Raw genomic sequence first — 21,223 nt, 5'->3', positions numbered from 1 at the left:
TGATTTTTGCTTATAGGACGTTGAACAGAAGCAACAAGGGCCAGCTGACTTCGAATTCGAGAGCTGTCTTCTCACAGCGGAGTGCGGCGCCCATTGCGGACACAGATCATCGAGGCAGCTTCAAATCGACTATGCTGACTCTACCTCCTCGATCAATGTTATGACCTCTCCACTCCCCTCCCCGGCCTTTTATAGGTCTCTTTCAGTTTCAAGAGAGCGGCGCAGCTCGCGAAGGCCATCCGGTCGTTCTATCCCCTCCTCCATCGACCCACGAGCCGACTCCGACGACCAAGAAACCCCCGCCATCCCAGAAGAGATCAATGAGGTCAAGCGATATGAAGATTTTACAACAATAGACTGGGTCCAAGATGCAGTTTATGAGCAGTCACGGCGGCGCGCGAAACGGCGCAGTGGCGCTAGATTCTGGGATCAGGAAGGGATCCTGGGCTGGAGACGGAAAATGTACGAGTCATACGATGCAGGTCAGGCATGGCTTGTCGTTACGCTTGTGGGTATGGCAATTGGATTAAACTCGGCTGTGCTCAATATCATCACGGAGTGGCTCTCTGATATTAAGCTGGGCCATTGTACTACCGCATTCTACCTCAATGAGTCTTTCTGCTGCTGGGGTGCCGAGAATGGTATGTTCAGCAGGTTGTACAAGGCTTATTAGAAACTAATCCTTTTCCTCGATAGGCTGCCCCGAGTGGAAACATTGGACTTCATTCTGGCTGATAAATTATGTGTTCTATTTCTTTGGCGCGGTAAGACCTGTTCCTGGCTAATACTCGAGAAACTATGGGTTCGTAGGCTAATTTGAGAGATAGTTGCTATTTTCATCCATCGCTGCAGTCCTGGTCAAATCGTTTGCGCCGTACGCTGCAGGCTCTGGTATCTCAGAGATCAAATGCATTATTGCTGGCTTCATCATGAAGGGCTTCCTAGGTGCATGGACTCTTCTAATCAAGTCAATTGCCCTTCCACTAGCTATCGCGTCGGGCTTGTCTGTTGGAAAAGAGGGACCCAGCGTACATTTTGCTGTGTGTACTGGAAACGTGATATCACGGTTCTTTGGTAAATACAAACAAAATGCATCCAAGACGAGAGAAATCTTGACTGCCTCGGCGGCAGCTGGTGTGGCTGTTGCTTTTGGCAGTCCAATTGGAGGCGTGCTGTTCTCCCTGGAGGTGAGTTCCACTGCGCGCTAGCTCATACGATGAAGACTGACCGTCAATCAGGAAATGGCAAGCTATTTCCCACTGAAGACTCTTTGGCGCAGCTATTTCTGTGCCTTGGTGGCAACTAGTGTGCTGGCGGTACGTTTTCAATATTGTCAATTGATTCTGGGCCATCCCTAATCTATTCTAGGCTGTTAATCCTTTCCGAACCGGTCAGTTGGTCATGTTCCAAGTGGAGTATAATCGCACATGGCACTTTTTCGAGTTCATTTTCTTTATTGGCCTTGGTGTCTTTGGTGGACTTTACGGTGCATTCGTAATGAAATGGAACCTTCGAATGGCCGCGTTCCGCAAGAAATACCTCTCACAGTGGCCTATAACCGAGTCGGTTGTTCTCGCAGGACTTACTGCGATACTGTGCTACCCTAACATGTTTCTGAAGATCAACATGACCGGAATGATGGAGATCTTATTCCGTGAATGCGAGGGTGGCCATGACTATAACGGACTATGCGAGTACGTATATACCCCTTCATATTCGTGAGATGACACTGCTAACTCATTGCAGCTCCAAGAACCGATGGTCGATGGTCTTCTCACTAGCTATTGCGACTATTCTTCGCACTGTTTTGGTAATTATTTCCTACGGGTGCAAGGTCCCAGCCGGTATCTTCGTGCCTTCGATGGCTGTCGGGGCTTCATTCGGCCGCATGGTCGGAATCATGGTACAGGCATTATATGAATCGTTCCCCCAATCGGCATTCTTCGCTTCGTGTGACCCAGATGTTCCTTGCATCACACCGGGAACATATGCGTTCCTGGGAGCTGGGGCAGCCCTCAGTGGAATCATGCATCTGACCATCTCTGTAACGGTCATCATGTTCGAGCTGACTGGCGCACTAACCTACATTCTACCGACCATGGTAAGATTCCATTCTAAATGGCATTGTTTCATCTAACCATGCTGACTGTTGTACAGATTGTGGTAGGCGTGACCAAAGCCGTTGGCGATCGATTCGGTAGTGGCGGCATCGCCGATCGAATGATTTGGTTCAATGGATTCCCCTTCCTAGACAACAAGGAAGATCACGTCTTCAACGTGCCGGTATCACATGCAATGACCACAGGCCCGCTCTCACTACCAGCATCGGATTTCCCCGTGCGCGAAGCAGAGCATCTCCTAAACGACAACAAATTCCAAGGCTTCCCCGTCGTGGAGGACCGCACATCCAAAATCCTGGTCGGATACATCGGCAGAACCGAACTTCGGTACGCCATCGACCGCGCCCGCAACCAGGGAATGGTCGCGCCAAACGCCCGGTGCGTGTTCACCAAAGAAGCAGCCGACGCAGCCGTTGCGCGCAGGGCATCCGTCTCGCAACAGTCTCGATCATCGGATACATTCGATGCAATCCAGAGGAGCGCAGGTGCTTCTTTCGTCGATTTCTCACGATATGTCGACCACACGCCACTGACTGTTCACCCGCGTCATCCCCTCGAAACGGTCATGGAGATCTTCAAGAAGATGGGCCCGCGAGTCATTCTCGTCGAGCACCGCGGCAAACTCACCGGCTTGGTTACCGTCAAGGACTGCTTGAAGTATCAGTTCAAGGTCGAAGCCGAGGAACATACACTGGCAGCAACGACTTCATCTGAACTTTCTGCGCTTGGTGGACACCTCAACACCCCTGCCCCTGAAACACTGGAAGATCGCTTGTGGCGGCTCATTCAGACCGTCGCTGTGTTTGTGTCTGGTAAGGTCTCTCGCCGGCCGGTCCGGCTGCGTGATCGTACTGGACCTAGACAATCGGAGCCGTCGGATATTCTACAAGGGAGGGATGATGATGCGGTGGTAGAACTCGAGGACAGAGAGGATCGGCCGATGATCCCATGAAAAGCGGGATTGCTATGTTGTCATGTGTATACGTTACGTTGATAGGTAGTCATTTGCTACATAATAAGCCTTGCTCGCCTGTCCATTTCTCCATCTATTGCAAGCTCTAATGTGTTCAAGATGGGGGCAAGACCTGGAATATCCCGCATCCCATTAGAGTACAAGCGGCCCAATAAATCTACACTCGCCCTATCGCATCTTGTTCCTGTTAAATCATTTGATACGGAGGTTATCGGGAGTAAGATCGTTCATATCGGAATCTTTGATGGCTCTATGAAACATGTTCTAGGAACGATATATGGTGTTTGACGAAGTCGTTTCGGGTGTCCTTCGCAGGCCTTTCTTTCAAGTCTCTCCCACTGGGTAGAAGAATGATTATAAAGCCATTGTAGCGACTTTCTCCATCGGAAGGAGGAATGGCTGCTTTCATCCTCACTTCTCAAAACAAACCCAACATCATCTCGAGTGGTGGTGGATAGGTAGATTCAGTTCAATCATTTGATCGAGGTGGACACTGAAGTTCCGTGTGAAGTTTGTAGCAGGCGGATAGTTAACAGCTCGGGGACGGCGGAAGTGCATTGAGGAGTTAATGAGTTGGGAGCTCGCAATAGTTTGGGATAGTAGGCCGGGCTAGAGCCGGGCAATGCTGTCGATGTACGCTCTCTCAAGCAATCTTGAGCAGTGGGCAAATGTGCTCCGTCCCATTTCAGGAGAGAAAAGGGATTCCCAGTCAAGGTTGGGGTATGGGCGTGATAGACCTCCCTCGGTGATTGCACTGATTTTTCAGCAGCATCCATTAACCTCACGTCATACTGAGGAATATGTTCCGAAATCTCCAAGCAGAATGCGTAGACCGCGTTGAGTTTGTTATCACCCAAATTCTTGCGTCTTCCAACATCACCGTGGACGAATGAACCATGACCTGGGTCGTGTGACACTCAGCAAAAAGTATGGCTGGTCTTTTTTTTGCTGTTCCCTTCGGAATCCTTTGAATCGTCGATTCTGGCTTGCACACATGTGTCCAATCTTCAGCAACCCATCGGCCGTTTCCTGCCATAGAACTGTAGAATCATTCCGTTTCGGATTGCCCGCTTAGCTGGAATAAAGGCAACGAGGTTCGACATTCGGCTCCCTTCCGAAAGGCACCGATGTGTCCTTCATCGAGAATTATCAAAGGTCCCTTTTTCAAAATGTCAATGTCTGGAGCATTGCCGGGACGGCATATGGGATGGAAGGAGACAACTATAATCACCAGAAGTAAGGAAATGATCCAACAATCAACGTGGCTTTACTCACTTGTCTCCTCTATCTATAGGGCGTATCACGCATCACGGTGAGCCTTGAGATAGTCCCAAAAATGGTAAGATGTGTTGAATGGATGAGAGTCCAAGGAAGAAGTAAGAGGGACCGAAATACCAGAACCTTCCAAAGGCAAGTGCATTCCCAACGTTCCTTATGAGTTGGTCTTCATCCAGTCCACACCTTAGTCCATCGCCTCCAACTTAATTCTACTCTGGTTTCTTTATAAGTCAGAGTGGCAGCTAACATCGGCTGCGAAGCTTAGACATACCCTGCTTTTCGGATCTTTAAAAGACAAAACAGTGAGACTCTTGTCGCCTCGGTGGGCAAGAAAAGGCCAGACGGAAAATCTCACACCGAAAGGAGGCGGCTGCCAGCTTGGTCCCAAACTTCAACGACTCGCTCCATTCATCGAAGCCTCACTAGCGGGTCTACGATTCATGCACCTATACAATTCGATCCTCATCATACCTGATCGACTAGCCTACTCGACTGACCAATTCTTTGCGAATACGCCAACGGAACCAAACAGATAGGAAGAGAAAGAGCAGCGGCGCAATGAAGACTACGTTGACTTCATGACCAACTTCGGCAAGGTATCAGGTTCTCATTGCCACGGAAGAAACCTCAGAGACGTTGCAAACGTCACCGCACTACAAAGGCTTGCCCAAGTTATAAACGTCTTATGGACAGATGGGTGACCATGGCTCTTTGCCTCTTGTACTGCCATCGTCTCGTTGGGTGATATGGTAGGTACTTGGTGGCCACTAAATGATAATTAATACTATATATTAGTCCCTCTTCTTCTTTTTATTCTTTCCCCCGAGTACTGTCAATATATACAATACAGTCACATTGATCTCCCCCCTTCTTGTCTCTAATATCTTTCTGTTATCATGGTCGATTTGCATGCGTTATTGTAGACTCATCATCCCCCATATCACTTCCTTCTCTCGTCGTGAAAGGTGAGAGTGGAATAACATCCCTCGGTTGGTAGCGGCCTCGAGGACTCTCAACTCGACTGCCTGGCGAATAAGCTCGGTGGCTGGTTGACTGCGATACAACGCTGCTGGAAAACAGCCTTGGAAATAGCCTGCTCATGATCGGCTTGGTTGGCGGGATGCTGGCAGCAATGATAGCGACAGCCAGTTCGATTCCTGACCAAATTGAAATCCCAAAGGTATCCCAGGAAGGATCTGGGCTTTGATACATTTTCACAATGTGGACCATCCGTATGATGCTGGCGATACATGCACTTTTGTCTAGTTAGTACTAACTCATATCAAATAAAATCACTCCTGGACATACAAGGAACCCAATGATAGCAAACCAGCGACGACAAATCGCTTCCTAGTCTCAAGTTGAAGACCTGCAGTTGATTAAAATAATATCTAGAGCGGTTCTGGAGTAACCACAAACCTAGAACTGTTTTCAGCGGCAAGAGAAGAATCCAAACATCCATCACCAGAGACAGCGCGGGGCTCAAATACCAGAATGGAACGGATTCAAAGCAGGTATAATGTTCATATTTTTGTTCGTCAAAGACAGCATCGATTGGAGAACACTGAAAGATGATTGCAAGCATAATTGCGACACTCATGGCCGTGACGAATGCGATCGTTCCAAGTGATATTACTCGGATGTTAGGGAACACGCGCAGGTATAACAGGCATATTGATACCTTGATCAGACCGCTGACCAGGGTATCAATGATGTGAGTTACGTATCGAACCTATATTCTCACGTTAGTTAGTCATCTTCTGACCTACGTTATCATTCTCCTGTACCTTCGCTGCAGGAAACAGGTCTGCTTCGGTGAGATCCCATTTGTGCTTCCTAATCCATGCTTGACTCCTATTTATAACATAAGAGATGGGATCATCATAAAAGGAGCGAAAGATGTACCAAAACCATCAACCACCACGTTCAAAGCTGCAAAAATCGTCGCAGCCATCATGATCCAGTCGTCCGGGCCAACTATTTTCACGATGAAGATCCTCGAAATCGTGCGAAGAACCACGATAATTGCTGCGAAGCCTGTCACCGTGCAATTGATGATCAGCAATCGAGACCCACGGTCCTCGATCTAGACAGTTAAAGAAAGTCCGAGAGACTGTGCTTTTGGGTGGACCTTTACTTACATCGGATCGCGGCCGAAAGGTCTCCATAATGTCAATGTCAGACTCAGAATGAGCAAGTGTTACGTATGAAACAAACCGTTATAGAAATCACATAGTAAATAATTTCTAAGGAACTTGGCAAGGATTTCTTTGTTTAGATGCCGGGGATGGGCTAGATCAATAATCAGAATGCGATGGCAATCTTCCCCCGGATTCAAAGCTCAAATGAGATGTATATTAGACATAGCTTATAGATGGATTATTACTAACGTAGAATATAAAAAGAGCTCATTTAATTGCCCCATTTTTGATTAGCGCACGATTTTAATGGCTGAATTATGTTATAGCAATGTTCAAAATCAAATTTGTCTCTATTCTGAATTTGATATTGCCAGTGATGTAATTTCTACCCTAGGTGTTTCTTACAGTGATGAGCTAGAATCAAGGATAATGATATAGTTGGTTTGAGTTTAATTATTACATTGATATAAGGCCAAAACAAAAAGAGACAACCTCTGTCCAGCTCATCCCTCGTCTTAGGGTAACTCTACAAGGGCAGCCACCCTCCGTACAACCTGGTTAAGATTCGGACCAGAGTAAGTGAAGAGTACATCCTCCCGTTCAGAAAAGCACAATTGGCCCGGATGGAATAGTCTTCTGTCCAGGGGCCTGACTGCAAGTGCGTATTCCAGAGTCCTCCGAAAGCTCACAAACTTTTGAGATTCTACTACGCGATGTAGAATCAAACTGTCAAGCTGGTATACACCTCCACTCAATTCACGGAGAATAGACCGCCAGCCTCCAAGCTCCAGCTCCACAACAGAAAGGGTAATAGAGCGGAGAGATTTTCGAATATTGCGAAGGAACATCCCCAAAGCAGCCGAAGAGTCGAATGACATCCGCGAAAAAGTCAACTCTTGTAGTTCCGGCAAGCATCCAACCGACGAAAGCTGGGATAGAAGTGAAGTTGATTTGCAATTCCAGTTAAAAAGAATCTCCAGCTTTCTGAGAGATTTGGCGCCCTGTATCGTTTTCGCCATCCAATTGATAGTCTTTGTCTCGGCATCCGGTATCACAAAGCTCAGTTCCTTGAGCTGAGAAAATGCCGGGATCCCAAAAGTGGCGATACCAAATTGCGTTACGTTAAACTGGTGATTTCTGTCTCTGTATTTCATGATCTCTATCGAGAAAGATTCCATCGGCATGTGCTCGGTGGATATAGCTTCGAGAACAAGACCAGTGGCCTCGTCAAGCGTGATGCCATCGCCGTCGGGATGCGGTGTTGTATATGTTGAATAGTGCAGTTCGAAAGATCGGCAATTCCCCAGGCGTTTCATCACATCGTGCCACGATTGAATATATGTTTCGCTTGATGTATTATCCGGGACGAGCGGTCCCAGACAACATTTTGAATTCCTGACGATCTTCAACTTGCGGACACAGGGGCCAAAGAGTTCATCGTTGGCTGCTTCTTCAAGGCGGGCAAGTGAGTTTGGTGAAAGATCGGTTTTCAATGTGTGTACAAAAGTTTGTGCAAAGTGGCGAAGGCTGCTCTGGTATAGCGCTCGGCAGGTGAGCCGAAGAGCGCATAGACCAGGAGATTCGGTGTATTTGGCGATATCCGCTAGTAGCTCAACTGGGAGACTATGGATACCTGACGCGGGCGCTATTTGGGTACCCATACTGAACTGAGAATTAGGTGAACCGAAAAGTAGGGGAGTGGATAAGAAAAAAAAGATATAAGTATAGGATTCGTAGGGACCGAATAAGATATAGCTGGATGGAAGAGAATGATAGTTTGGATAAAAAAGAACGATGAGTTGGAAGAAAAAGAAAGGTGGACACGAATATAAATAAACTAAATTGAAGCTCCGGTCCTGTTTTGGGAAGTAGAAAGTTCTCACTAAAACCCAATATAAAAACGAAACGTATACCAACCCGTCAGTCATCACATATCAAGGCCGCTCCCTTTTGGGTAGGTGTATATAGTCCCATTACCGTACTATGACATAGGGGAACAATAACATAGTAAAGTAAAATAGGGCAGAGTAAAAGACGTGAGTTGAAGTTATATTAAACCATATACTATAACTAGTTAGCAGGGCAATATAAACGAAGGCCTAGATTGTCAGCCAGATGTGCAGCCCTGGAGAAAAATACATAAAACAAACTAGATGAACATATCACCTGTTATGATTTGATGCCAACATGATAATACAAAGTGATGAAAGGAAATTGAACAATTTTCTGCCCACTGTGAAAGGTCCAGTTGGTCAGGCCAAGATCTGGCTGATCCAGCAATTTCCAAGTTTCCTTTGCGGTGCGAGTTCGAAGACAGGATATAAGCCCATCGATCATGATAGTCAGAGGCGCCACGGGTAGAATGAATGTGAAAAGAAGATGGACTGGCGAGTCCCAGTACCAAAGAAGAGTTACAAAGAAAGTATAAAAGAAGACCAAAGGTGAGCATAGACAAGTCCAAAGATCGCGTGATGTGATTTCAAATATGCTGAAGGGAATCGAATTAGCTTATGAAATAGATGATACAACGGAATCATAACTTGCATAAACGAGTCAGCAGACTCAATTGCATTCTTAAGTATTCCCGCTGCATCTTCATCTCCAAAGTGGTGGAAACAGATATTGAAGATCCGACACTCTTTTTTCGAACTTGCTGCAAATCGAGGAACAGCTCGGGCATCCACCGGGCTCTCGATATACGTGACGTTCTGCTGTTTCTTCGAGATTCGCTCCCACTCTTCAATATGGGGGTACAGGTCGGTCAAAACAAACTGAACAGGACCCTTGCCCTCGGACTCGAGTTGTTTATTGAGTTCCGATTCGAGCACTGGGGTAGGCCCACCGGCACCGGCGCAGATATCCAGAACTGTGTACGAGGAAAGATCTTTCAGGTGTTCTTTGAACACTGCACATGCCTGTTTCGCGAGACTTCCACGGCTCCACCAGGGGACTCGAAGATTCCACAGTTGGGTGAGAACTAGTTGCTCGTGCTGATGAAGCCATGGGGGGCACCAGCTTTGGTCGCCGATTTCCAAAAGCTGCGATCGAGGCCAAAAGAATAGATGCATTATGTGCGTTTGAAGATATTAGAAGAGTTGTCTAGGGAAAGAACTTAGGGAAATAGCTCAGTCACGTGGTGTCACTCTGGTGCCACTTTTCAAATCAAAACACTTAAACACTTTATGTACAACATCATATGTTTAGTTGACCTCTCTATAAGGTTGTGTCGCCTTGAATATTACATGTGGATACAGGACCTCGGGAGGTATCCTTGTCAAATCCACTCCATATAGGACTTCCATCTCCAGATTGACAAGTCTTATGACACAGATTGATTTTGTCTCCCATGGACAAAGCCTGAATTCCTATACATATCATATTGTCTGCATACGAAGTGCACACAAGGTGGTCTGAATTGGAATCCCCACTAGTCCCAATTCGGAACCCAACGCAGTCCGGGGAACATCACTTTGACATCAACAGAGATGAAAGTCATTGTTGTCGGCGGAGGCCTAGGCGGTCTGGCCTGTGCAATCGCTTGTCGCCGTGAAGGCATTGATGTGGAAATTCTTGAGCGCTCCGCCAAAGTCCAGGAAGTTGGAGCAGGCATCCAAATTCCACCAAATGGCGCTAGGATAATGTGCGACTTTGGCCTACTTCCCCAACTACTGGAGCGGGGAAGTCAGGTGCAACACGTTAACTTCCGGAGGTACAAGGATGGTCATCTTCTGCGAAAAATGCCATTTGGGGATGATATCACGGAGGAGTTCGGGGCGCCGTGGATGTACGTGGTTGATTGGCCTGACCGTGAAGTTTACAGACTCTAAGCCTCTTGCAGAATCATTCATCGGGTGGATTATCATCGCATCCTTCTTGATGAAGCGATCCGACTTGGTACGGTTCTTCAACTAGGGGCAGAAGTAGAAGATATTTACACCGAGCAGCCAGCCGTTCTTCTCGCTGACGGGAGATGCATATCGGCAGATGTTGTGATTGGCGCTGACGGTAAGTAGATAGATTATTTGCCATCTATATCTTTGACTATCCCTTCTGACAAGAAAAGGCCAAATGTCTACGGTCAGAAAAGCTGTTCTTGGATCTCCTCAGTCTCCAGTTCCCACGGGCGACATGGCCTACCGAGCAACATTTTCACGGGAGCAGCTGGAGGCTTTGGGAGATGAGAAAGTAAATGAACTGTGTCAGGAAATTGCCGTCACAAGCTGGCTTGGACCGGAGAAGCATACCATTTTCTACCCTCTCCGTGGTGGAAAGGAGTTCAATCTTGTTCTCATGCGGCCTGATAACTTATCTTCGGACTCTCGCCGAGAGCAGGGAGATATTAAAGAGATGCGGGAAAGCTATGCTGACTGGGATGAAACGTAAGGATCCCTGGAATAGTCGAATGTAGTTTCTCACTAATATGTTTCTCGCTTTCTAGATTGCAAAAGCTGGTTTCTTGCGTGCCATCGGTATATAAATGGAAATTAACACATCTCTCCGAGCTGGAATCTTGGACCAAGGTAGGTACATCGCTATGTCGTTCCAATCACAAACTTGCTAATTGAACTCGCTAGGGATCTGTTGCTTTACTTGGCGATGCCTGCCATCCCACTCTGCCATATCAAGCGCAAGGGGCTGCGATGGCCGTTGAGGACGGAGCAGTTATCGGCAAACTTCTTGGCCTACTACAGGCTCATTATCTTGACCCTAGAAACTCTGGAAGCGACCCCTCGATATCAACGCGATCTTCAGCTCAAGATCTCACAGCTACTGTACTAACTCTTTATGAAAGATGCCGGAAAGCACGCACAACCCGAAACGTTCAAGGAGCAATCATGAATAGGAAGCTTTTCCACATCCCAGATGGGTTCTTGCAAATGATCCGGGATTTCATATTAGGATATGCAGGAGTTACTCGGAAGAGCGATTGGACATGGCTATTTTCATTCCGACAGGGGCGAACCCTTGGTCTAGATGTGCTGGAAAATTGTGAAAGGGTCTTTGAGGAGTGGAGATTGACACTTTAATTGCACAGAGTATATCAATACAGCTTTCTTACGGTTAGCTGGAAGAGTGATTGGATACTTCTTCCTAACATACCATCAAACCATCTCAAAAACATATCCAAATTTTCTAAATTATAGACCCTCTAGATCCAAACCCATAGAACACCTACCCTAACCTAATCAATCCAATGCAATGCAATCTAAGCTCCCTCCCTCATGCCAACCAAAATACACCCAGCGCCCATCATAGCAGCCCCCAGCCACCAAAGCCCGCCAACAGCCTCCTGGAAAACAACCATTCCAAAGAGAGCCGTGGCCAAGAAATTCGACGCCGTATTCGTGATGGAGACTTTGACCGTCGATGGACCGGCTGTTAGGGCGCGTGTAAAAAGTGCCCACATTATTATGTTGCAAATGACGTTTAGGCCGAGACAGGCCTGTGGATATGGGTTAGTATGGAGAAATGGAATATATAACAGTATAACTAGATGGAGCAGAAAGGGGTATAAAAGTATATGAAGGTGTAACATACACCTCGAGTAAGCATCTCAATAATAGGCGATGATTCCAGACCGAAGAGGTGGGCGAGCGATTGGGCGAATGCTGTGGTGTGGTCGTCTGTGGTTCTGTGGAACGTTAACATACGTTACACGGGATAGCTTATAGTTTATAGCTTATATATAACTTATATATAGCTTATATATCTGGTATACATAGCATTGCTCCGATTGGTAACGTACAATTTCGCAAAAACACCGTTCAATGCAGCAAAGGCGCCGCTCGTGATTGCAAGGATGATCCAGGGGGATGTGGAGGAGGTTGATTGGGTTGAGGTGGACATGGCTGCGGTTGAGATATAATTGTATATCCTGTAGTATTTCGAGTACTGTTATATAGAATTGTAGTCTATATCCAAGTAGCGTAGGACTCAAGGGCTAGATGGTTTAAGTGACGTTGAAGGAGTTCGCGTGCCAAGACTGATTGCGATTGCGATAAGAGCTGATATGGATGATTGCGAAACACATCTATACATCCATGGATAGTTAAGAATAGCAGTTTAATTGAAACCCTAAACGCAACATCAGATATGCAATAATCCACATCTAAATCTACAATCTACGGCGACAGTCTCTGAAGCCGCCACTTAGCACCCTCCTCCTCCCCCTCAACACGCACATACCGGAACCGATCATGCAAACGACTCCTCCGACCCTGCCAAAACTCCACAGACTCCGGCACAAGCCTGACACCACCCCAAAACGGCGGCAAAGGAATATCCTCCACACCCTTAAACCTCTCCTCCATCTCCTTAACCTTCAACTCAAGCAACGCCCGCCCATCCTCATCATCCGTCTGATCAATATCAGCCGGCACAATCGAATTCCCATCAAACGCTCCCTGCAACTTCGCCACACTCTTCCGACGCTGATTCTCCTCCATCTTCCCAGGCTCCGCAGACCACAAAACCCGACTCTGCCAACTAGCCCATCCACCAATCTGACTCCCCCGCTCCCGCGTCCGCCAATACATCTCGCTCTCTTCACGGCTCAGAGGCTCAAGCAAGCCCTCAATGCGAACCTGGCGTTCGACACCAGCCCAACTGAATGTCAATGCACCCCATTTATTACCAGTCCCGACCTCAGAGGTAATGCTCGTTGGCTCGGGCATGGCGCCGAGTGTATCGGCGCTATCCCCAAGTCCGAAGACTTGTCCACCTTTGCCTTCGCGACTACCCCAGTTACTGTAGACGACCCAGCCGCGCTCGTCGAGTTCTTTAAGGTAAACGATGCGTGCGCTGACCCGGCCTGAGGGCAGGGAGGCGGTTGATAGGGTGCATGTTTCTGGGGCGGACGAGGCGGGGAGGCGTGGGTCCCGAAACCAGGTGTTGAATTGGTGGAGGGGGTTTGTGCCGTGGATTTGGGAGATGGTTAGGGGTGGGTTTGTGCCGAATTGGTGGGCGCGTGCGGCGTGCGAGAGGACTTCGGTTTCCGTTGTGGAGTTTGGGGTTGAGGCTGGGGTTGGGGTTGAGGTGCGGAGGGCTTCTGCGATTTGACTCGGGGCTGGGACTGCTTGTTGGGGTTCTGGGGTTGGCTCCTCGGAGGTTGGTGCAATATCCCCTGGTGCGACTTGAGATTGGAGTGTTAGCTTGAGGTTTGTAGGGTGAGGGGGGAAGGGGTTTAGTCGGATCTTTGTGTAGAGGGATTTGGTATGTAGACTTACAGATTAGCTTCTTCGGACGCCGGTGGGCGTCTGTCTGGTGTTCATTTTGGTCCATTGTTGGTCGGTTGCTAGGGTTGGTGGAATATCGAAGTTGGCGGGGTTGGGAAGTGCGGAGGAATGAGTCAACGGCTGAACGGAAAGTGAAGGGTAAACGGGTCTGCATTAAAATAGGATAAGATGCACCTCAATTGCTAGAGATTTTAAGAAGTAAAAGTTCCTGGAAGCTGTAAGTTCCATAGAAATCCTATAAAAGCGGAAAATTCCGAGACGTCATGCCATTAGAGATAATGTATAAGATAAGATATAAAAGATACAAAAGATTACAGAAACATATTTGACTCATTCACTTTTTTTCATATTGATTTTTGCGTCTATGACGCGGTGGGAGAGTTGAGATGTGTCTATAGACAAAATGACAATGGTATACAGTGCTTCAATGCACGCCCTTTTTTAAACGCCAAACCTTCGCTGGATGCAAAAAAAAAAAAAAAAAAAAAACCAAATATCCCAGGTATATCCAACTACCCTGCAGACGCCGAACCGGAAGTATCCCACAGGGATCCAGCCCTGGCAGAGAGATTGGGTGCAACATAAACATTAAATGGGTATCACCTGGTCACAAATATAGGCAAGAGAATTTAGAGAGAGGCGGAAGCTCCACCGATGAGATCGACGATCTTGCCGGCCACCGCAGAAGGGTATCCACGCGACATCATCTCCTGGACGATGGTGGCGGCACTAGTGCGATCGTCGACGCTCAGGAACGCACGGGTCATCGCTTCGTAGGTGCTGGGCTCTCGCTTCTGAATACCGATGCTGTCATAGATGACCTTGGCCTTGGACACGTTACCCTCGGCGGCCCAGCCGTGGATCAGAGTGTTGGCAATGTAGGCGGTCATCTCGATCTTGCGTGCAAACATGTTCTGGACGACTTCTTCGGTCTCGGTGACGCGGTGGTTGGCGACCATGGACTCGAAGAGAGCTTGGTAGAGGCATGGCTGGAGGCGCACGCGGCGGTCGGAGACGACGGTGTCGAAGACCTTGCGCGCGCCAGCGAGGTCATGCAGGACGCAGCCCTTGGCGTGCACGAGGGAGGCATAGTGCACGGCATCCGGGTGGTGACCGGCGGCCTTCATGGACTCCAGCACGGCTTCGGCGGCGGCCATGTTCACTGGCTCCAGGGAGGCGTGTGCGTCAATGAGAAGCTTGTAGGTGTGGAGGGTGGGCTGGATGTTGCGTGCCTGCATGCGCTCGTAGTAGGCCAGGACTTTGCTGATGTCGCGCTTGGTGTTGAGGAAGTACTGAATCATGGAGTTGTAAGGCGCGGGGCGCGGCTTGTAGTTGGGCATGGATTCCATCTCTTCGAACATCTCCTCGGCGAAGCGCTCGTCGCTGACACGGCAGAGAGCATTCACAATGGTTCCGTAGGTAACACTTGTCGGGCGCACATTGTTGGCACGCATCTCGGCGAAGTACGCAAGGCAGTCGTCAATGCGACGGGCCTTACCCAGCTTGCCGATCAACGCGTTGTACAGGAAGGAAGTAGGCTCCACGCCTTCCGCGACAGCACGGTGGAAGACCTTGAGTGCCTCAGTGGCCTCGTCGAAGGTCTTGGTGGACTCCTTGAGGGTAGTGATGTACAACCCGAAAGTGTTGGCCGAGGGTGCGGAACCGAGAGTGAGAAGCTCCTGGTGGTACTGAGCAGCCAGCTTGCGGTCACCAAGGGTGAGGCAAGCAGCAACCATGGCATCAAGAATGGAGACCCAGCCGTATTTGACAACGCTGAAGTTCATATCAAGGGGAACATCGGTGCGTGCCATCTTGTGAATGTCGTGAGCCAGAGTCATGCGACCTGCCTTGGCCGCAGCGGTAATCAGCTTAGCATAGGTGATATAGCGCGGGTGACGACCAATGCGGCGCATGTTGTTCAGACGAGTCAGAGCATCATTGAGGTGAGCCTCGCTGCGCCCGCTAGTCTTCTCAAGTCCCTCTGCGATGATAGCAGATCCGCGGAAGTCGGTCGCGTGAGCGTAAGGATCAAACGATTCGGGGGCCAGAGACGGAGTGGTGATCGAGGTCTCCGTCATAGAGACGGGGCTTTGACGATCAGACGAAAGGAACACCTGAGAAGGCGAAACGGAAGTCTGGGAGCCCGCCTCCAGATGATCTTGCCACTTCTTGACGACATCAGGGCGACTGACAAAGAGCTTGCCAACAGCCTGGTCGACGAGGCCAGTGGTATAGAGGTCCAGAGGGAGGGAAGAAGACAGAGCGACGTCAAGCATGTGCGCAAAGCGAACGGGATGAGCGACATCGAACAACATGGAACCGCTGCTGACTAGCATGCCAGCCTGGACTTGGAGGGCCAGGGTGAGATCGGCAGCCTTGAGCTGGGAGATACCGATGGGGCCAAGGTTGGCGACAGCGTGCTCAGCAAGAGGAGACACAAGACCACCGTTCTCTAGCATAGACCACAACAATGTCATGGATGATTGAGGGGAGAGAACCACGGCCGACTGCATAAGGACGCGACCAAAGAGATGGAGTGACTCGGTAATCTGTTCTCGGACGGGGTTGGCGACGGCAGCGTGTTGATCTTGGACGGCGGTGCGGATACGCTTGAACATGTTACGGGCCTGGTGAAGACCTTCCTCAATATTTCCACTCTTGAGCAGAGCGACCGCATACATAGCTGTCGGCTGGACCAGATCCGGGGTTGCCTGACCCACTGTGTTCAGCATGATCCACAGTGAACGGGCAGCGGAAACATTGCCTCGGCGGACTTGAAGGGCCAATAGCGAGATGGCTGGGTTCTGTCGTACGTCAGGTGCGGTGGGCAGACGATCATAAGCTTCAGACGCGGTGGGGAGATCGCCCGCATCGGCCGCAGCAATGCAGATGCGAGAAATGGCCTGATTCCGAGCATCATCATGCAACTCATTCTTGGCCTGTTCCAATGCCTTGCTGTGGTTTCCCGTGTTGAGCGAGTGTTGCACAAATGCATCCTCGACAATCACAGCTTCCACTGCAGACCATCGGTCCTGGCGACCTTCAGTTACCTCATCGAATGAAGAACGAATCCGATCAAGGAACTGCATGGCACCCTCCTCCTTACCGCAGGACAGATAAGCACGGATCAAAGCAGCATAGACCTGGCCGTCTTGGCGCTGAACGATACTGAAGACGCCGCTGTCGTCAGAGACAGCGAGTCCTCGATACTCGTTATAGCACTCAACGGCACTCCTGAGATCACCAGTGGAAGCGAACGCGGTGATCATGGAGGGGAAGATAGTGGCATGTGGAGTCATCTTCTGCGATTCCATATGAGCGTAAATCCGGATCATATCCTCCACCTTACCTTCCTTGGCACAGGCAATGATAAGGTGACGGTACATCTCGAGCGGGAAGACAAGGCGGTCGTGTCGGGCCGTGGCGGTATCAAAGAGCTTGACAGCGATGGACAGAGAAGTATCCTCGGCGAGAAGATCCCGCTCCAGTTCACTCGACTGAAGCATGAATTTGCCAGGCTCCTCCATACCACCGAATCGAACGCGTTCCTGCTCCAATGCCTCCTTGGCCTTGATGATGTCGTGAGCCCGGGTGACCAGAAGCTGAACAAGAGTCTCGTAGGTATCTTCATCGGGAACTACCCTTCGACGAAGCATGTCAGAGTAGACATCGAGGGCCTTGGGAATGGCCTGGGCTGCATCAGGGTGAAGACGGATGGCCGCGACCAACAAGACATTATATGCCTCGACAGTCGGAGTGAATCCCTCCCGGAGCAAAGTTTCAAACGCAGCGGGAATTTCTGCAAAGTTGTTGGAGTGGGCCAGTCGCACAATGCGATCCGAAGCAATCTGGTTGGCTTCAGACACGACACCCTCGACAGTCGGTTCAACACTCGCATTCCCCAACGCAGCCTCCTCGGCCTGTGCCTGCTCCTCCTGAATCTGAATCTCACGAGCCACAGCCTCCTCCACTTGGGCACTAACATCCTCGTTCACAGCCGCCTTGGTCGGATGAGGCACTACATCGGACGCAGCCCGATCTTCGTGAACGTTATCCGCCTCCTCCGCCGAGGGCTTCCACCCAATCCGGCGCTTGAACTCGAACTGGGTCCAATCGCTATCATCCCCGGTCTGCTGAGCATTCTGCCATGCGGCATAATAGGCGGCTAGACCGAGATCTCCATTTCCAGATCCTCCCTGGCTGGCCTTGGCGCCAGCGCCGGACGAACTGGACGCATTAGAGAAAGCATTCTGTAGTTGGGTTGTGCGGGAGAATTTCGCGGGTTGGGCGAGCGCATTAAAGGGGGTGGTGGACGCGTATGACTGCGACGCGGCGACTACGGATTGAGCATAGCCATGAGTAAAGGCTTTGGTGAAACTCTGGCGCGCGAGGTGGGTGAATGGTTTGAAGACCATTTATTTGATGGGCAACCTCTTCAGAGCAAAGAGGCAATGCTAGGACGAAAGTTAGCGGAATGATTTTCACGTGCTCATTTTTTTTTCCCTACCGTGCACTCAAGATAATAGCGAAAGTGCAGGTTCATTTGACGACAGCTTGTCGCCAATGAACGCGCAAGTGCAAAATTAGGATAATATTAAAAAAAAGGACCTGTTGTTGACAGGGCCAGAAGATGTGTGAAGAGAGAGAATGACGGTAGCCTGGAAAAGAAGGGGGGGCTCAAGTATGTAATACGGCTTCTTCTGGAAAGAGATGGAGGTTTCACAGTGGATCAATTTTGTTAGGGCCGATCTTCTCCGGAGAATCCTCTTACTTTGGGATACATTTTAATGACTCCGCCTCATTCAAATTTCCTACGTATCTAAGCCTTTTACGAGATATTTACTGGTACATGGATGCATTGTATCTGTCATATCAGATCTTCCCTGCAAGGCGGAGATTTCCCATCGGGTCTTCTCGAAGATACATCGAGGACAAGTATCTAGATGTCATCAAGCTGACTTTTAAACGTTAAACGGGTCAGCTGAAAAGTCAAGAAAACCAAGTCCAATCAGCATAGAGATATTCTCCTAGTACCTTGGTAAATAGGGGGGTTCCTGGTGAGTCACGTTTTCTCTTCCGATTCTTTTTCTTCCTTTTCTCGGACTTCCGCTTCCCCGGTCATTTCACGGCCATCTCGGCCTCCCGACTGGCCGACTCGGACTTATCGGAGAATGGCAGAATATAGGCGGTCAAGATATCTGGCCTTTGATTTGGTTTTTAAACCCCGAAACCAACCCCTGCTTGCATTTTTCGTTAGGGGTTTGCGCACCTTCCCCCCACGTCATATCGGGTTTATGATTATTCTCTTTGATTCGACATAGTCCGACGTCAGATCTAGATTGGCTCCTTGTTTGGGTCTGAAAATACCCAAAATCGAACTTCTTGGACTGAGATCTCACACGGATCTTGCCCCTGTGACCGAGCACCGACTTTAGCCGACTGCAAATAAGATTTTGGTCTTAAGTGTGGCTTGGAAGGTGCCCGGTTCCCAATGGGGTATTCCCCGGGGTAACACTAGTCCTGGTAGACCGATTTTGGGTGATTTTCAGGCTCAAACGACGAGCTAATCTACTGGTTCTGAACGCTTTCTCTCTTTAACATTGTGCTTATCTTCTATGTTTGAGAGTTGAAATATTTGAGAGCATGTCCTAATAATTCACTAAGAACACCAGGGTTTGCATGAATATCAAGAACATCCTGTCTCCTCCAGGGACCAAGAGTCCATGTCAGGTGACTGAGGGCATTCTGAACATCTGGCGTCGTCATCGGCGGAATGCACGAGGCATTGTGGTGCTGCATTGCACTAAGCCGAGTGTGTGGAATCATACTATGGTGGTCTACACGCCAGAGGTGCTTCTCAAAGACCCAAATGTCGCAGTTGCGTACCCTTCACGCTTCGGCAACTGGGTCTTCCTAGGCTACTCTGACTAGGGTATAACTATCATAAACATTAATCCTATCCTACGCTTTTGGAGAAACAGACCGAAAACAATAAAGACTGGAAAAATAAAAATGTCATCACCTAAGGGTGATCCGGCTGGAGGATCAAACCGCACTTCCAGATTAGGATGTACCAAAATGCTAGACACCCGAACCAGACCGAATCTCCCGCCTGTTATTAACCACGAAACGACGAGACATAACCTTGCAATCGTTTGCCTAGGTCTATATACTCCACATCAAATGTAGAGGTCATACTATACCGAACCTTCTTTTCACAGCAGTGAAGGTGGCTGGCAATTGCATCGATCCAGAGCTATTACAAATGTGCTGCAGATTACATATAGTCTTGCAACTATCTGGCCAAATCAATAATAAGAGTTAAAGTGCTAGTTATCTTGTAGGTATTCGCATAGCTTCACTTATATTGATTTCACACTTGCGCCACTAAGATGAACATGCCTCTGGATGACCTCTGCCGCTGCACTGCAAGCAATGAACAGCGGCCGATACTACGGTTGACATAGACTCGTAGCCCACAGCAGTGCAGAGTGCAGACGGAATGAACATCACAAGTTCTCTGCGTGGACTTTCTACAATGCACACCCCCATCTTCATTCTTCAACGACTTGAATTTGGGTGCGGTTCAGACTGCGTTGTGCTTTGCCCCCTCCAATAGTATTTCGTACACGCCAGCATTACCTCCCAGTGTCAGCAAGCTTGACTCCCGGGAATAGCATGTACATGCGATCACAATACATATGGCACAGATGTGCACATCAATATCGTGGAGGTACACCCGGAATACCTCGATTACTTGCGTTATACTCACCTGCCAAAAAGTTCCCACGATTCCAACTCATTCTTAAAAATTCGGCTATACGACCCATCCAATATCTTCCCCAGAAAGGATATGGAGATATCAGGCTCTCTCGGGGTGGCGCTGACTATAATCCACCATCGAGAGTGGGAGAAATCAGAGGGGAAGAGAAGGATGCGAGTGAAGCTGTCGGTGGTCAGTAATTATCTCGTTGGGATATGATTTTGCCCATAAAAGTACGTCCGATTCACATGTTTCTGTTTTTCTCATCACCATTATCTTTGTGGTAGCATTGATGGCAAAGACCCGCTGTTCCCTTGCGTGAAATCTCGAGTGTGCATTTGACGGGAAGGGGGGTAGAAGATGTATAAAAGCAGAAGTATCGATTTGGTGAGTGTGATGAGATGGTTCAGACTTTACTGTGAGGACGCTGTGAGTGAGGTTCTACAGGTGTTATAGATCGTTGCTTGCCCTAGTTCTATAAGGTTCAGCGGACCCCTTGGTCTAACGGTTTGTTAGTTTGCAGTTTATTTCTTATCCCTCAAACCGCCTGCCTTGGTGTTTGCCGTGCCTTCCGTATCGCCTGGACCTGGTGTGCCGTTCTGATCGCCGGTCAATCCAGGCGATGACTTTTTTTTCTCTTGGCTACCATCTTTACTATCTATCAGATATTGCACAGCAACATTTCTTTCGTTATTCCAATTTATACAATCCCT

The 21,223-nt window shown here is 48.9% G+C and overlaps 8 protein-coding genes across 8 annotated transcripts; 3 read left to right on the top strand and 5 right to left on the bottom strand.

Moving 5' to 3' along the window:
* Positions 1-160: 160 nt before the first annotated feature.
* Positions 161-3,072, top strand: N7517_010495 (chloride channel protein; the record flags this gene model as incomplete). Its single annotated transcript, XM_056728218.1, has 7 exons — positions 161-641; positions 697-764; positions 828-1,187; positions 1,239-1,316; positions 1,369-1,694; positions 1,747-2,101; positions 2,158-3,072. 7 exons carry the CDS (start codon positions 161-163, stop codon positions 3,070-3,072), a joined length of 2,583 nt encoding a protein of 860 aa, XP_056574033.1.
* A 2,193-nt stretch (positions 3,073-5,265) lies between these two features.
* N7517_010494 (uncharacterized protein) lies at positions 5,266-6,539 on the bottom strand (the record flags this gene model as incomplete). Its single annotated transcript, XM_056728217.1, is given in 6 exon segments — positions 5,266-5,626; positions 5,680-5,740; positions 5,791-6,103; positions 6,159-6,225; positions 6,237-6,457; positions 6,513-6,539. 6 exon segments carry the CDS (start codon positions 6,537-6,539, stop codon positions 5,266-5,268), a joined length of 1,050 nt encoding a protein of 349 aa, XP_056574032.1.
* A 488-nt stretch (positions 6,540-7,027) lies between these two features.
* On the bottom strand, positions 7,028-8,173 carry N7517_010493 (uncharacterized protein; the record flags this gene model as incomplete). The annotated part of the gene is made up of 1 exon (XM_056728216.1): positions 7,028-8,173. The coding sequence occupies one exon, from the start codon at positions 8,171-8,173 to the stop codon at positions 7,028-7,030; it is 1,146 nt and encodes a 381-aa protein (XP_056574031.1).
* Positions 8,174-8,681: 508 nt separating this feature from the next.
* On the bottom strand, positions 8,682-9,580 carry N7517_010492 (uncharacterized protein; the record flags this gene model as incomplete). Its single annotated transcript, XM_056728215.1, has 2 exons — positions 8,682-9,000; positions 9,039-9,580. The coding sequence occupies 2 exons, from the start codon at positions 9,578-9,580 to the stop codon at positions 8,682-8,684; spliced, it is 861 nt and encodes a 286-aa protein (XP_056574030.1).
* A 417-nt stretch (positions 9,581-9,997) lies between these two features.
* Positions 9,998-11,539, top strand: N7517_010491 (putative salicylate hydroxylase; the record flags this gene model as incomplete). The annotated part of the gene is made up of 5 exons (XM_056728214.1): positions 9,998-10,296; positions 10,351-10,517; positions 10,576-10,891; positions 10,951-11,032; positions 11,087-11,539. The coding sequence occupies 5 exons, from the start codon at positions 9,998-10,000 to the stop codon at positions 11,537-11,539; spliced, it is 1,317 nt and encodes a 438-aa protein (XP_056574029.1).
* Positions 11,540-11,718: 179 nt separating this feature from the next.
* Positions 11,719-13,901, bottom strand: N7517_010490 (pyridoxamine-phosphate oxidase PDX3; the record flags this gene model as incomplete). The annotated part of the gene is made up of 5 exons (XM_056728213.1): positions 11,719-11,955; positions 12,051-12,144; positions 12,259-12,387; positions 12,639-13,644; positions 13,739-13,901. The coding sequence occupies 5 exons, from the start codon at positions 13,899-13,901 to the stop codon at positions 11,719-11,721; spliced, it is 1,629 nt and encodes a 542-aa protein (XP_056574028.1).
* A 475-nt stretch (positions 13,902-14,376) lies between these two features.
* On the bottom strand, positions 14,377-18,162 carry N7517_010489 (pentatricopeptide repeat protein; the record flags this gene model as incomplete). Its single annotated transcript, XM_056728212.1, has 1 exon — positions 14,377-18,162. The coding sequence occupies one exon, from the start codon at positions 18,160-18,162 to the stop codon at positions 14,377-14,379; it is 3,786 nt and encodes a 1,261-aa protein (XP_056574027.1).
* A 1,264-nt stretch (positions 18,163-19,426) lies between these two features.
* Positions 19,427-19,678, top strand: N7517_010488 (uncharacterized protein; the record flags this gene model as incomplete). Its single annotated transcript, XM_056728211.1, has 1 exon — positions 19,427-19,678. One exon carries the CDS (start codon positions 19,427-19,429, stop codon positions 19,676-19,678), a length of 252 nt encoding a protein of 83 aa, XP_056574026.1.
* Between the last annotated feature and the right edge of the window lie 1,545 nt (positions 19,679-21,223).

This window comes from Penicillium concentricum (assembly GCF_028827145.1).
Source record: "Penicillium concentricum strain IBT 3081 chromosome Unknown utg000006l_segment0_segment0, whole genome shotgun sequence".
NCBI classification, from domain to species: Eukaryota; Fungi; Ascomycota; class Eurotiomycetes; order Eurotiales; family Aspergillaceae; genus Penicillium; species Penicillium concentricum.
The sequence above is the reverse complement of the archived record's forward strand: the minus strand, read 5'-3'. Positions and strand labels throughout refer to the sequence as shown.